The sequence below is a fragment of the Neltuma alba genome, unplaced genomic scaffold, assembly GCF_004799145.2.
Source record: "Neltuma alba isolate B1F8T4 unplaced genomic scaffold, ASM479914v2 tig00010183_pilon, whole genome shotgun sequence".
NCBI classification, from domain to species: Eukaryota; Viridiplantae; Streptophyta; class Magnoliopsida; order Fabales; family Fabaceae; genus Neltuma; species Neltuma alba.
Window position 1 is genome coordinate 278,768 of NW_021635124.1, and position 13,318 is coordinate 292,085.

Consider the following 13,318-nt stretch of genomic DNA (forward strand, 5'->3'; position numbering starts at 1 on the left):
GCTGCCCTATAGTTGGAGAGCTACATAACATCATGAATGCCTTAAGAGAACGAAGATAACATGAAGGATATAGTGACAGCTATCAGATTATAAGAAATTTGTTTATGATCCTTAATAAGTATAAATCGAAGTTGAATAGAATCTAAACTTGTATGATCAAGTAGTGAAGAATTCTTAGCACAAGGTAGTTTGGGCCTCGCTTTGCCCATTTTTCAAGCCTAAAATCCTTCTGCTGCGATTCATAGGCTCCTACCTAACTCTGTTAGATTGAAATAGTGACGGCAATAATGAGAAATTAGTTATCAACTCATGTGATATACAAGGTAATTTGTATGTTCTATAATTTGGATAACAAAATTAGTGAGTGACTCATGGACAGGTGCAAGTAGGCCAAATAATGTTGAGCTGATTCCACTTTATTTCTGTTATAATGAGATCTCAAGAATGTATAATTATTCATTTCTTGGTCAGATTTGTAAACCTAGGTACTTGATAATCTTCAGGGGTTGCATAGCCATCTTTATTTACAACCAGAGCATGTACAATGGCAAATTTTTATTACCTGAATTTTTCTGAGAAAAGAGAATGGGGTTTTCTTCTATTTTGGCTTTTGGTTTTTTTGCGCCCTTTGTGGATGAGAATTGGTTTTCTTAATAATGTATTTATATTCACAAGGGCTCAATTGATGATGTGCCATATCGCAAATAAAAATGTAATGTTTCTGATTGTAGGTAATCCCTTATGATGAAATAATAATTTCACTTTCAATAATTACTGGTAATGTTGAGCAGGTGTCTATTATTCCCTTCCGGGGGGACTCTGCAGAAGTTCTTCTGCCTCCTTCTAGATCAATTGCAATGGCAAGGAAACGTCTTGAGAGACTTCCTTGTGGTGGAGGGTCACCCCTGGCTCATGGTCTTACCACGGTAAGCAGATTGTTTCTCTTTCTTAGAACAGTCATCTATTTTAAAGACAAGGAGTTGAACTTATGTGTTTCAATCTAAAACTGTTTGTCAGTAATGTTAACAGCTTCTAATTGCATTGTGGCCCTATTTGCCATCACGATTGAAATCATTTATAAGCATGTTTCACGTAAGGTGAGACAACTCTTGTCATATATTTACCTCGTATTACGTAAATTACAATTGAGAAGCTACTTATAAGCTATTCCAAATGAGCCTGTAATGGAAAACTTTTGCAGCTATGTGAAAGAATGGCCGTGTCTTTTGTAGAAGAGAAAGGAGTTGGAAGTTTCATTTTTGGTCACGTAGTGTTTTGTAGAGTATAATGTTTTTTGAATTTAATACCTGCCCACCTTACATTTGTGTGCTTTGTCGGATATGGACTATTGCCTCTAAATGATATCTGGATGTAGAGTTTATCATAATGGTTAATTGAAATTCTTAAGCTAACTATGTTTAATAACTAAATCAGGCTGTCCGGGTCGGTTTAAATGCAGAGAAAAGTGGTGACGTTGGACGTGTGATGATTGTTGCGATAACTGATGGTAGAGCCAATATATCATTAAAAAGGTCAACTAACCCTGAAGCTTCTGATGCTGATGCTCCTAGACCTTCAGCTCAGGAATTGAAGGTACTGTTCACCTCTATAATTGGATACTTGTAGCCAATGGCAAGTCCTTTAGGCTTCCCAACTGTCATTGTATATCTAGAATCTTTTTAAATTTATTTTCCCGAGGGAAATTTACTGACATCTAAAATGTTTTAAGCAATCATTTTATTCTGCTCACTATGCAGGTTTAAGACTGCTATTTCCCTTTCCGATTATTGGAATCACATTAATCGTGTCAACCCCCAGTTGTCCCATATACTCAATAGAGGATGAACAACTAGTTTGACGTAAATCGTTGGACTATTTCCTGTTTCCTTGATTCTTATAAAACCAAACATTTTGCGATATTTCTGTGCATAATTTTATATGTAAAATGTTCAATGAACTCTTAAACTATCCAATCTGTAGCTTATTCTGAAATCTGTGTACCTCTTTAGGTCTAAATCATATCTTCATTGTGAACTGATTGTTTGCTTCATTGAAGGATGAAATCCTTGAGGTGGCTGGTAAGATATATAAAGCTGGAATGTCACTGCTAGTCATCGACACAGAAAATAAGTTTGTCTCAACAGGTTTTGCCAAGGAGATTGCGAGAGTAGCACAAGGTTTGTGTAATAAAACATCGTTTGAAACAAAATATCTGTTCATTCTTGAAATATGCTGCCATTGTCAATTGGATATCACATTGGTTAGAATTTTTTTTTTAAACTATATTATTTGAGATTAGGAGAAATCTCCATAGTTGGGACCAAATCATAAAGGGTTTTGTCATATTGAAGCAAAAAGATTGTGAAGCATCGAACTATTGATGATACTATCTTTTGAGAATCAAAAAAGGGTTTTGCCTTTATATACCTGTCAAGTTACACTGATTCAAGGAAAACAGTGACATTTATCAAATTCTTATTACTGCAGGGAAGTATTATTATTTGCCAAATGCTTCGGATGCTGTTATCTCAGCAACAACAAAGGATGCTTTATTAGCCTTGAAGAATTCATAAAAATTCCTGAAAATAATGTGCCTAGTGCAGGCTCAATTTTTCCCTCACATAATCCTAGTGTAGATGTTGCGAAAATCTGTGTTCACTTTTGTAGGAAGGAAGCATATTATAATGCCGAGTTCTGCTATGCCCAATCTACTGTACATATTATGCTTCTTAAAGCTTCTTTTTCCCTCCCGTTCTCTCTCTCTCTGGGTTGGTGTTACCAAGTTAGATTTCGAGAATACCAATCAAGAATGGCTCTTCTACTGTATCCCCCCCCCCCCCCAATTTATGAGGTTTGAATTTGACCTTTCTTTGAGGTTAAGTCCTAATTTAGAGAACAGCAAATTTATAAAGCATGCTGTGCAACCACAGCCATTGACAACCATTTACAATGTGACAACCGCACTAGATTATTGATTGAAAATACCACAGGCATCAAGACATGAACCCGCAAGCGACAGGAAAAACACAACCATTTCACATAGCTGCACATATAGGGTTGGACAACGAATTTAATCTCTAATAGCTCTGGATGAGTACTAAACTCTTATCAAATAAATTTGTCCCGAGGTTGACCCCATTAAAAAAAAAAAAAGACAGAAAGAACTTGCTTGTCTCATGATCGAGGATATCGTTGTGTACATATTGAGTAAAATATAGGGCTGTTAGAATCAAACATCTGAAATTTAAACTCTAGACCTCTAATCATATCAAAACTAAATAAATTTTGCCAACCATATCAAATCTAAATTACATAAAAGATAAATGAGAGAATATACAAATTATCAGCTGATTAATGAGCATAGTGGATGGCAAGTTAAATTTTGTCAATCCAAGATATTTTCAAATTCTTTTTTAATATTGTCAATTTTTTTAAAATTTTCAAATTAAATTATAAATTCCTATAAATTAAATTGAAATTTTCTTTTACATTTTCATAGTTATAGAATAAAATTAACCCTACAACTTATAAATATTATTGGGAAAATGACAAAAATGACAGGTAAACTTTATAATCCCAAAAACATCATCTGAATAAGGGAAATCTCGTTTTGATCATTTTAGACCAAATTGGGATTTTTATGTTAAATGCAATGACCAAATTGCCCTCATAAAACACAAAATGCGGGCACCACATTAATCCGCATCGAGAAGGGAAAGAGAGAAAACGTGTGATAGTTGAGGCTCCAAAGTGAGGAGAAGGTGGTGGTTTGAAAGTGCAAGTATTTTTTGAAATCAGGACTCTTTTCATCCTCCTAGCATCATTGTGGTGGGCTATTTTTTTCATTTTGGTGGTTCTCGATTCTGCATAAATCGAAGGTTTAGAGGAGATGAGGTGCGACATTATGTAAGGCGTACATTGTTCATATTGGGGTGTTAGTTCTTCCTTTTTTAGGTATGGGGATGGTCAGAAATTTGAACATATTGAGTTGGTTAGTATTGGATAAGGTTAGGGTTTTGGGCAAGCTAATTTTTTCAGCTTAAAAGGGAGATGATGGTGCAATAATACGTAATCCGATTCATCTTGGGGTATTGTTGTTTTTAACTTATGCGAATGGTTAGATATTGCAACGTACGAGTTAGTTAGTGAGGGATAGAGTTAGTATGGGATAGTGTTTAGAATGATCTGTTTGTGGGGATAGCAGATAGTAGTTTAGGGAAATTTGAAGAAGCTCTGTGATGATCACGTAGATAGGAAGGTTGAATATTAACATTAATGATATTGTGAAGTGTTTGTTAATAGATAAAGTGGAGTTGTGAAATGATATATTGAAGTTGTTAATGCTGGAAGTGGCTGTGTTGGGTTTATGAAATATCTTTGCTAGAGAAATTACATTGTGATAAAATTTCTCCCTGCAAATGCAAAATGACATATAATATTGGGTCAATATCATCAAAGGTACTTGCTTTGATTTTTCATATTAGTGGAAACTTTGTTAACAATATTGAAGGTGAAATAAAATACAACGATGGGAGTGTGAAAGTTAAAATGATAAAATAAGGGATAAAGCATGAAGACTTGAGGTCAATGATATTGAAATGGTTTGATATAGATGTTAATAGTTGTGACAAGAAACATACAATGAGCTTTGATGATAAGGCATTAGTAGATTTGGTTGATGATAGTGAAGTTAAGTTGATAATCTTTTTCAGTACGATAATTGTAGTGCACATATGTATATAGCATCAAAGGAGGGTACACCAAAATTAATGGATGATCCATAAATGTGAGTCACAATTTTTGATGGTTATTATAGTTGTTATTTGTTATATTGTTGTTGTTAATTTCTTAACAAAACTTGTAATTATGCTTGTGCACTTGTCTTATATGTAGAACCATGTAGCTAAATTTAGGCATGATCAAATGTGGTGGCTAGTTAATCATTCACTGAATTCAAGTCAAGAAGAAGCCTTGACTCTTCTTTTAGCACAGCAAACAACCACCATTGTTCTTATTAAGAGGTTTATTGTGCATGTCTATGTGACAATCTGATGTAGTTGCATCTTATTTAACTTTGCTTCAATTTATGTACATGGCAGAAGGACTCATTTCAATATTAATAATTGTATGCTATTAGCAACAGGTTTTTACCATTTGAGACATTAGTAGTGTTGAATTTTACAATTCCAGTAAGCGGATTAACAAGTTCTATATATATGTTAACAACTTCAGTATAAGTGGTAACAACAGCATTTTCAAGAAATATAAAAAAAAACCCATTTTTACAATTTCAGTAAAGTGGTTAATAACTTCGGTCTAAGTATTTAATAACTTGAGTATAGCCGTTAACCACCTATTTTCACACCTGCTTACATCTTGGAGGGATGGCTTGTGTAATCATCCACAGGCAATTTTACAACTCCAGTAAGCAGATTAACAAGTTCTTATATATATATATATATTAACATTTTTAGTATAAGTGGTAACAACAGCATTTTCAAGAAAGATAAAAAAAAACCCATTTTTACAATTTCAGTAGAGCAGTTAACAATTTTAGTCTAAGTATTTAACAACTTTGATATAGTCGTTAACCACCTATTTTCAGACCTGCGTACACCTTGGAGGGATGTCCTGTTTAATCATCCACAGGAAATTCTACAACTCCAGTAACTAGATTAACAAGTTTGTTATATATATTAACAGCTTGGGTATAACTATTAACAATAGGATTTCCAAGTAAGATTAAAATGGCCACTATTACAACTTCAGTAAAACAGTTAACAACGTTAGCATAAGCGTTAACAAGTCCAGTATAAGTTTTAACAACTCTCGTAAAGAGAAATAATCATTAATGGCAATTTTCTAAACTCATTTCATAAAAGGTCATACTTAAAATATAAGGTAAGAACATCAAACATGAATAATAACTGGACTCTTATCTTGTAGCTTCTCTTATAGTTAACAACTTGCATTAAAGCAAATAACAACTTCAGTAATGGTAATTTCCTAAAACCAGATCCTTGGTGACAGTACATACAATCAATGACAAGTTAATATTAACATTCCATCTCCACTTAATGTTTTCTTGTCACTAACATCAAAATACACATTTCACTGACTATGTCTGACCTAAAATATGGAATTACCATATGGCATAACCCTTCATCCAAAAAAATATGAAAAGTTGCAAAATATTTACATGTAGAATAAAAATTAACCTTTACAAAATAAACCCACATATGCAGACCATCCAGTTTAACTTGGGTTTGGACTTTTGCATATTCTTTTCCTATGCCCAGCTTCGGGGCATTGTCCACAGTGGTAAATCTTCCTGTTTTGAAATTGGGATTCCCGCCTAGTAGTGCTTGGCCTTCCCGAAGGTCTACTAGTTCTAGGTGGAAATAACAATGCTTGATCTATTATGATTTCCAAAATATAATCATTAGGATTTGGCTTGTCAATTATCACTATTAGAATTATGATGTCACCATAAATCTCCTCTTAGGATGTTATTTTATAGCAGTCCTCCACAAAATCATACTCATTTGCATGGACCAGCCTTATTACATGTAAAAAAAGGACTTCTCCTGGTAGCTATTCTTCCTATTATCCGCCAAGGTCAACCTTCAACCTTGTATTTAACATACACATTGTCCTGAGTATTTCTGACATATTTATACATGAACTTTTCTGCAATACTAAACTTATATAGTGCCTCTTTGAAAGCTGTAGCATTTGCAAAAGTTTGCTTCTTTCCCAAGAATAATTCCTTCCACTTCATAGCATTCATCTCGTGCATGAGTGTTGGCGCAATCTCTACTGTACTTGCTAGCCTTACATGAGATCCCCCACCACCTTCTCTTACATAGTCACCCCTATTTTCATCACAAATAGTACTATCCACATTATCTAGCTACTTGATAAAAAATACTTTTGTTGTGATAGTTCCAAGAATTTGTCAATACTGCATGCATAATTACAAGTTTTGTTAAGAAATTAACAACAACAATATAACAAATGACAATTACAATAACCATAAAAAATCATGACTCACTTTATACATATATCCATACTTTATACAACAGCAAGAAGGGTTGTATAGGTTATAACCAGTCACGTATTTACAATCTAAAAGATCTAGTACTATGCATCACTAAGGTTAGAGTACATCTAACTCAGGGAAAGGTTTCCCTTACAAACAACAACAACAACAACAAGCCTTATCCCACTAGGTGGGGTCGGCTATATGAATCACACAACGCCATCGTGCTGTCAACAACCCAATCCTTAGATATGTTGTTGATTAGGAGGTCTCATTCAATGACCTCATTCAGCGTTCTTCTCGGTCTTCCCCTGCCTCTTTTTATGGGACTCCATCTTGTTTGATCCACCCTCCTCACCGAGGCCTCCAAAGGCCTTCTCTGCACATGTCCAAACCATCTTAAGCGATTTTCAACCATTTTCTCTTGGATAGGTGCCACACCGACTCTTGTCCTGATCTTTTCATTTCGAATCCTATCTTTTCTTGTATGACCACACATCCATCTCAACATCCTCATTTCTGCTACTCCGACTTTGTGCTCTTGTTTTCCCTTTATTGCCCAACATTCACTACCATACATCATAGCTGGTCTTATAGCAGTCCGATAAAATTTTCCTTTAAGTTTCTCAGGTACCTTCTTATCGCAAATAACTTCGGTAGCTTTCCTCCACTTTAACCAGCCAGCTTGTATTCTATGAGAAATGTCTCCATCAATTTCCCCATCCTCCTGTATAATGGATCCTAGGTATTTAAACTTTGATACTTGAGGAATAATTTGCTCTCCCATCCTCACCTCCAAATCCCTATTACCTTGCCTCCCTCCAAAATCACAATGCATATATTCTATTTTGTTCCTGCTCAAACGGAAACCTTTCGACTCCAAAGTCCTTCTCTATAACTCCAAACTAGTGTTAATCTCTTCTTTTGATTCCGCCATAAGAACTATATCATCCGCGAAGAGCATGGACTTAGGGATTCTTTCTTGAACAGGTTCAGTTAGAACATCCAGAACAATGTTGAACAAGTACGGACTCAGAGAGGATCCCTGATGTAGGCCAATCTTAATAGGGAAGTCCTTTGTCTCCCCTCCAGGCGTCCTTACACTGGTAGTTACCGTCTCATACATATCTTGTATGACTTTGATATACGCAACCTGTACACCTTTCTTTTCCAAAGCCTTCCACAATACTTCTCTTAGCACACGATCATAAGCCTTTTCCAAGTCAATAAAAACCATATGTAAATCTCTTCTTTTACTTCTATATCTCTCCATTAACCCCCTTAGTAAATAGATTGCTTCCGATGTGGATCTCCCTGGCATAAATCCAAAAAGGTTTCCCTTACAAAGATCTCCAAAAAAGGCTAGTGCCTATTCTTAGCCAAAGGGGTATCCTCTCGATATCTCAATGACCTCTAAATCATTATTATGTCCACTATGTACCACATCTACTTCCTTATGCAATAATGACAAAAACTATCCATTGAATGAACATTAGTATTTTTCCTCAAATCAGAGCTTTCTAACCAATGCTAGAACTTTTCTCTATTACCAAAAATGTAACACCTTAACTTTTCACCAAACAACCAACCAATTAGAAGTAAATGAAATCACATTTGATGGCTAAAAATTTAAAAATTTGGACTTTGAAAAATTTTGTTCTCGGGTTACTATTCATAGCAACCCATAATTTGGCCAAACTTTAAAAATTCATAACTAACTCTAAAAAAAAAAATTAAAATTGAGTTATTCCAAGTTTTATTGGAAGCCATTTGCATTACATTTTGAGTAAAAATAAGTTCTAGATGAATTATTTTCAAATTCAAACCCAGTTTTAATTTCAAAAAGTACTATTTATTTGGTCATTTTCTAATTTTTCAGTATTTTTGTCTAACTTTGGACAGACATAACTTTTTGCATGATTATTCATGCAAGACATATCACCACTCATTTTAAAGAGAAAAATAATATCTTTTGATCTAGAAAGTTTTGTGATTTATCTCAATCAATTGCTTAGATTCTCATTGGTCAAAGTTTCCTCTCAAACGGTTAAATTTTATCCCTAGCTATCAATCCATAAATAAATCTCTAGCTTGGCATACTAATCAATCAACCACATAATTGATTTCAACAATGTACTTTCACATGTAATTGCATAAAGTGGTCACATAAAGTCATCTGCAATATATTAATTTACATTCTTCCATAAAAAGAAAGAGAGGTTTAAAGCCATAATTCATTCCTTAATTCCACATGCAATGGTCACTTCCTTGCCCTTTCCTTGTGATGATAAAGATCCTAGGTTTTTGTTGAACATAGGGTAAGATTTATAGGAATCTTAGTAGCACAGTATCACATTTACAATATCACACAAACAAAGCATTTTATGCCACATGAATTTAGCTACACGTACTTTCACTTAATACACATTCCATGTTAACATACTTCTCATTCATTACACTCAACATTGTATAAGTCAAGGCATTACATGCATTGAGTTATACTTCACATAACATCATAATTCATCCACCTTATGGCATAGCAACATAGCATAACATGTAGCAATAAATACAATGCAATGTAATATTTAGAAAGTAAATGCTAGCTACTTCTTTCAAGCTGTTCGTTTCCTTCAAGCTCTTCCTTTTAAGCAATACCTCTTTTCTTTTGATGCTAGGCCTATTGATAACATAATAGGGTATCACCAATTATTATTTCATCCAAGGTATTATATAAATAACCCTTAATCCCTTTTTTTTATTTAAATTTTTGGGTTATTACTTACAACTTTGATTCTTTAAATCCTTTGAAACATTCCTACATAATTTTTCATGTAGAATTCAAATATCCACTTAGATTGATGAATATCCAATTTCTCCCTAAAGATCTCATTTTGGCCGAATAGTATACCATTGGAAATCAAAATTTTCATTTTCAATTTTAATGATTCCAAGCTTCCTTTCTTAGTGCTTCCCTACACCATTTCATCATTTAAACACATTGGAACCATTAAATTAAATCTTGGTGGACTTTAATGATTCCTTTCAAGCTTCCTTCCAAGCTTACCTTAGTGATTCCTTAAACTTAGGTGGACTTTCTCTCTCTTGAATTACTTGTTCTCTCTTTTAAAACTCGAGCAAAAAATCTCCCTTATGTTTCTCTTCTTGGCTGAAATGTGAGGGGAAGGAGGGGTATTTATAGTGTTTCAATTAACTCTTAACTCTTGAAATTGGAAGAAATTACAAGGTATAGATGGAAGGATCTTAGCCATTGATTTTTATGACTTTACACATGGATAAATCATAAGTTAGGAAGCTTATGGTCTTGCCACTTGTCCATGTGATGCCATCTTGCTTATGTCATACTAAGATTATCATACCTTAACCTTGGTTAATTTTCTTAATCCAAGATTAACTTTTTCTTAATTGCCTTCTAGAAACTCTATTTTCCTTTCATTTTCTATTAAATATTTTCCACTTTTGGGCCTTATTAGGCATGAATTATGGGCCTAATGGGCTCAGAAATTTTGTAAAATTTTTCACTTCCCAGGTTGTCCTTACATTACACTAAGTGTTGGTATAGTACTGGATGAATTTTTTCTATATCCTGTTAATTTTACTATCTCAAAAAATTCATCTCGGTGCACTGTTACCCTTCTCTTAGTGTAGGAAAGTTTTATGATTTTTCTTAAATTTAATTCCCTCAGGAATTCTCTAAATTCTATATTTTTTCCAAAATCAGCACTTTACCAATGATAAATATGCTTTAAATATTATTAAAGCTAACCTCGTCATCAATTGAAATGCAGAATAATTTTATAAATTATTATAATCCTCCAAGGTAATTTTTCATATTTTTTTTTTAGAATTATTAAGGCCTCTAAATATTTTTCATAATTAATTTTTGGTTACTATTACTCGATGTAACAAAAAATTCTTGTAAATATAGAAAATTCTATATTTATTTATTTTCCTTCCAATAATTCTTCTGGGACCTCAAATACTATTCATTGACCTTTATTTCTATTTTTCATGATTTTCTGAGAATTTTTGGGAATTTCTAACTTGATACCCCAATTAAATCCTCCTTTAATTGGTATTTGAAACATCAGTCCGACAACTAACTGTGATTTAAATTCAAACATGTACTGAGAGTTGGGTTCATGGCACTACTGCTTTCTTACTTTGAATTCATATAGATTCCCATTTGTATCAATGCCTTTGTCTAAGAGTATAAAAGTTTAAGTGTGGGAAAATTGATTAAGCCCAATTCTTTTATGTTATTTTATATCATTTTCAAGGCTGTTATTATACTTAATGGCACTTTTTATGATAATTGTGTTTGATTTAGATTCAGAGTCCTTGCTTTGAGTTAGCATCCTTTTGAGGATAAAATTATCATATTTGGTTATTAATTATATTTTTAGTTGATTTCTAGAACAATTAATATTTCAAATTGTTGCTTCTTATTGTAGGACACTTGAGAATTAGTGCCAAGATTGAAAACCCAGGGATTACACAACATGAGAACTAAGAATACTAATTTTGGAACTGTCACATCCACCATTATGATAAGTAGAAATAAGAAATATTCTCAAATTATTGAGGATTAAAAATAATAAGGAGAATTTTGGTGGAAGATAATCTCAGTAATTTCCAAGCCTTGGAAAATTAAGGAAAAATGAGGATAATATCCTTTGAGAGTTATATGAAATTATAAAGTTAGTTTTATGACCAAATTACCCTTAGATAATTTATAAGAGAATTTAAGGGTGATTTAGGCTAATTAAGGGATTTTATTTGGAAAATTCCAAATAAATATTTTTAAGGGGAATAAAATTCCAAGAAAATTCCTATGAGACCCCAAGGAATTATGGAATTAAATGAAGACCCTCAAGTATCCAAGATTTTCCAAATAATAATGAAAAGTGGAAAAATCCCTAAAGAGAAGGAAATTAATTGTTAGGAAATTAATTTTGAGGCAAAGAGGACAATTTGGGAAGATAAAAATAAGGAGATTAAATTAAGGATCTGACAGAAAATAATTACAGAGGCCAAGCTACTATAATTATAGAAAAGAAGTTAAACTCAGAGCCAAAGTATACTGATAAAGCAAGATTAATGTCTTGCAAATCAAAGGGATCATATTGAGCCATGGGTCAAGCTCTTGATGGAGAGGATTTGAACTTGCCAAGTGTCACTCCTCAAATGGAGAGGATTTTGACTTTAGTAATTAAATTATTTTGGATTTTTGTTAATTAAGAAAAAGAAATCAAGATTAAGGGGGGTAATGACACTTGGACTCTCATTAAAGATGGTGGTTGAGATATTTTGAATCATTAAACAAGCTCATCCTCCCCCTATTTTCAGATGTTGGTTCGGCCAAGGAGGAAAGGGAGAGAAAAGAGAGAGCTTTGAGAGAAAAACAAGAGAAAGCTTGCATCTTCGGTCATACAATCAAGGTTCAAGGTGAGTTCTTGGCTCTAGATGTGTTCTTGCCTTGTTTTCTTTCTCTTTTATGGTTGAAAAATCTGTCTCCTCTCTCTTTTGATGCTGACCGAACTGATTATTTAAAGGGAAAGGGAGTTTTGTTCATCACACTTGTTAAGACACAACACAAGCTAGTTCCTAGTGGTTGCAAGTGATTATAGGTTGTTTTAAAGCACTTTTCATGATTGTTTCTTTGAATATTCTTTTCGGCCAAGCTAATGATTGAACCCTAGGATGATTTTTTTAATGTTTTAAGGCTTCCATGATGCTTAAAATAAGAAATGGTGTAGGGTAAACTAAAAGGAACAAGTGTTGGAAGCTTTAAAGCAAAGTTGTGATTTTTGGTTCAAGTCCTCTAGTGGTTCGGTCAAAGGGTAGCTGAAAGAAGAAATTTTATTTTCCTAGATCTAAGCACATATTTGGAATCTACATGAAAAACCATGTAGGAATAAGTCAAGAAGTGATTTTGAAGGTTAAAGAGAAACAAGTCCAAAAATGGTGAACAAAGGAGGGAGCTTTATGGATCAATAATCATTTTTAATTTATGTTCTTGCTTTTTCTTGGTTGGTTAATGATTCTTGCTACCCTTTTTGATGGATTGCATTGTTAGGCTTTGATATTTGTAAAGGAAAAGAGGAGAAGGAAAGAAAGCTAAAGCTTTTGGAGCAAGGTAGCAAGTTAAACCTAGCTACTAATACTAACTTAGCATTATTGATTATTGCATGATTAATTGCTATTATGTGGTTGGACTTTCTTGATTATAATGTGGCTGCTCTTTGTAGTTTCTTG

At 33.5% G+C, this 13,318-nt stretch overlaps 1 protein-coding gene and 1 long non-coding RNA gene across 4 annotated transcripts in view; one reads left to right on the plus strand and one right to left on the minus strand.

Moving 5' to 3' along the window:
- LOC114754695 (magnesium-chelatase subunit ChlD, chloroplastic) overlaps positions 1-2,751 on the plus strand; it is a 25,469-nt gene extending 22,718 nt beyond the window's left edge. For 2 of the 3 annotated variants that reach the window (XM_028943504.1, XM_028943503.1), the window contains 4 exons: positions 792-926; positions 1,435-1,593; positions 2,057-2,177; positions 2,488-2,751. In XM_028943504.1, coding sequence (XP_028799337.1) covers positions 792-926; positions 1,435-1,593; positions 2,057-2,177; positions 2,488-2,573 — 501 coding nt within the window. In that variant the 3' untranslated portion in view covers positions 2,574-2,751. Of the gene's footprint in view, positions 1-791; positions 927-1,434; positions 1,594-2,056; positions 2,178-2,487 lie in introns of those variants that run through there. The other variant, XR_003741232.1, reaches the window with a different exon arrangement.
- LOC114754696 (uncharacterized) overlaps positions 1-7,268 on the minus strand; it is an 11,894-nt gene extending 4,626 nt beyond the window's left edge. The window contains exon 1 of the long non-coding RNA XR_003741233.1: positions 7,204-7,268. This is a non-coding gene — a long non-coding RNA (uncharacterized LOC114754696). The remainder of the gene's footprint in view (positions 1-7,203) is intronic.
- Positions 7,269-13,318: the final 6,050 nt, after the last annotated feature.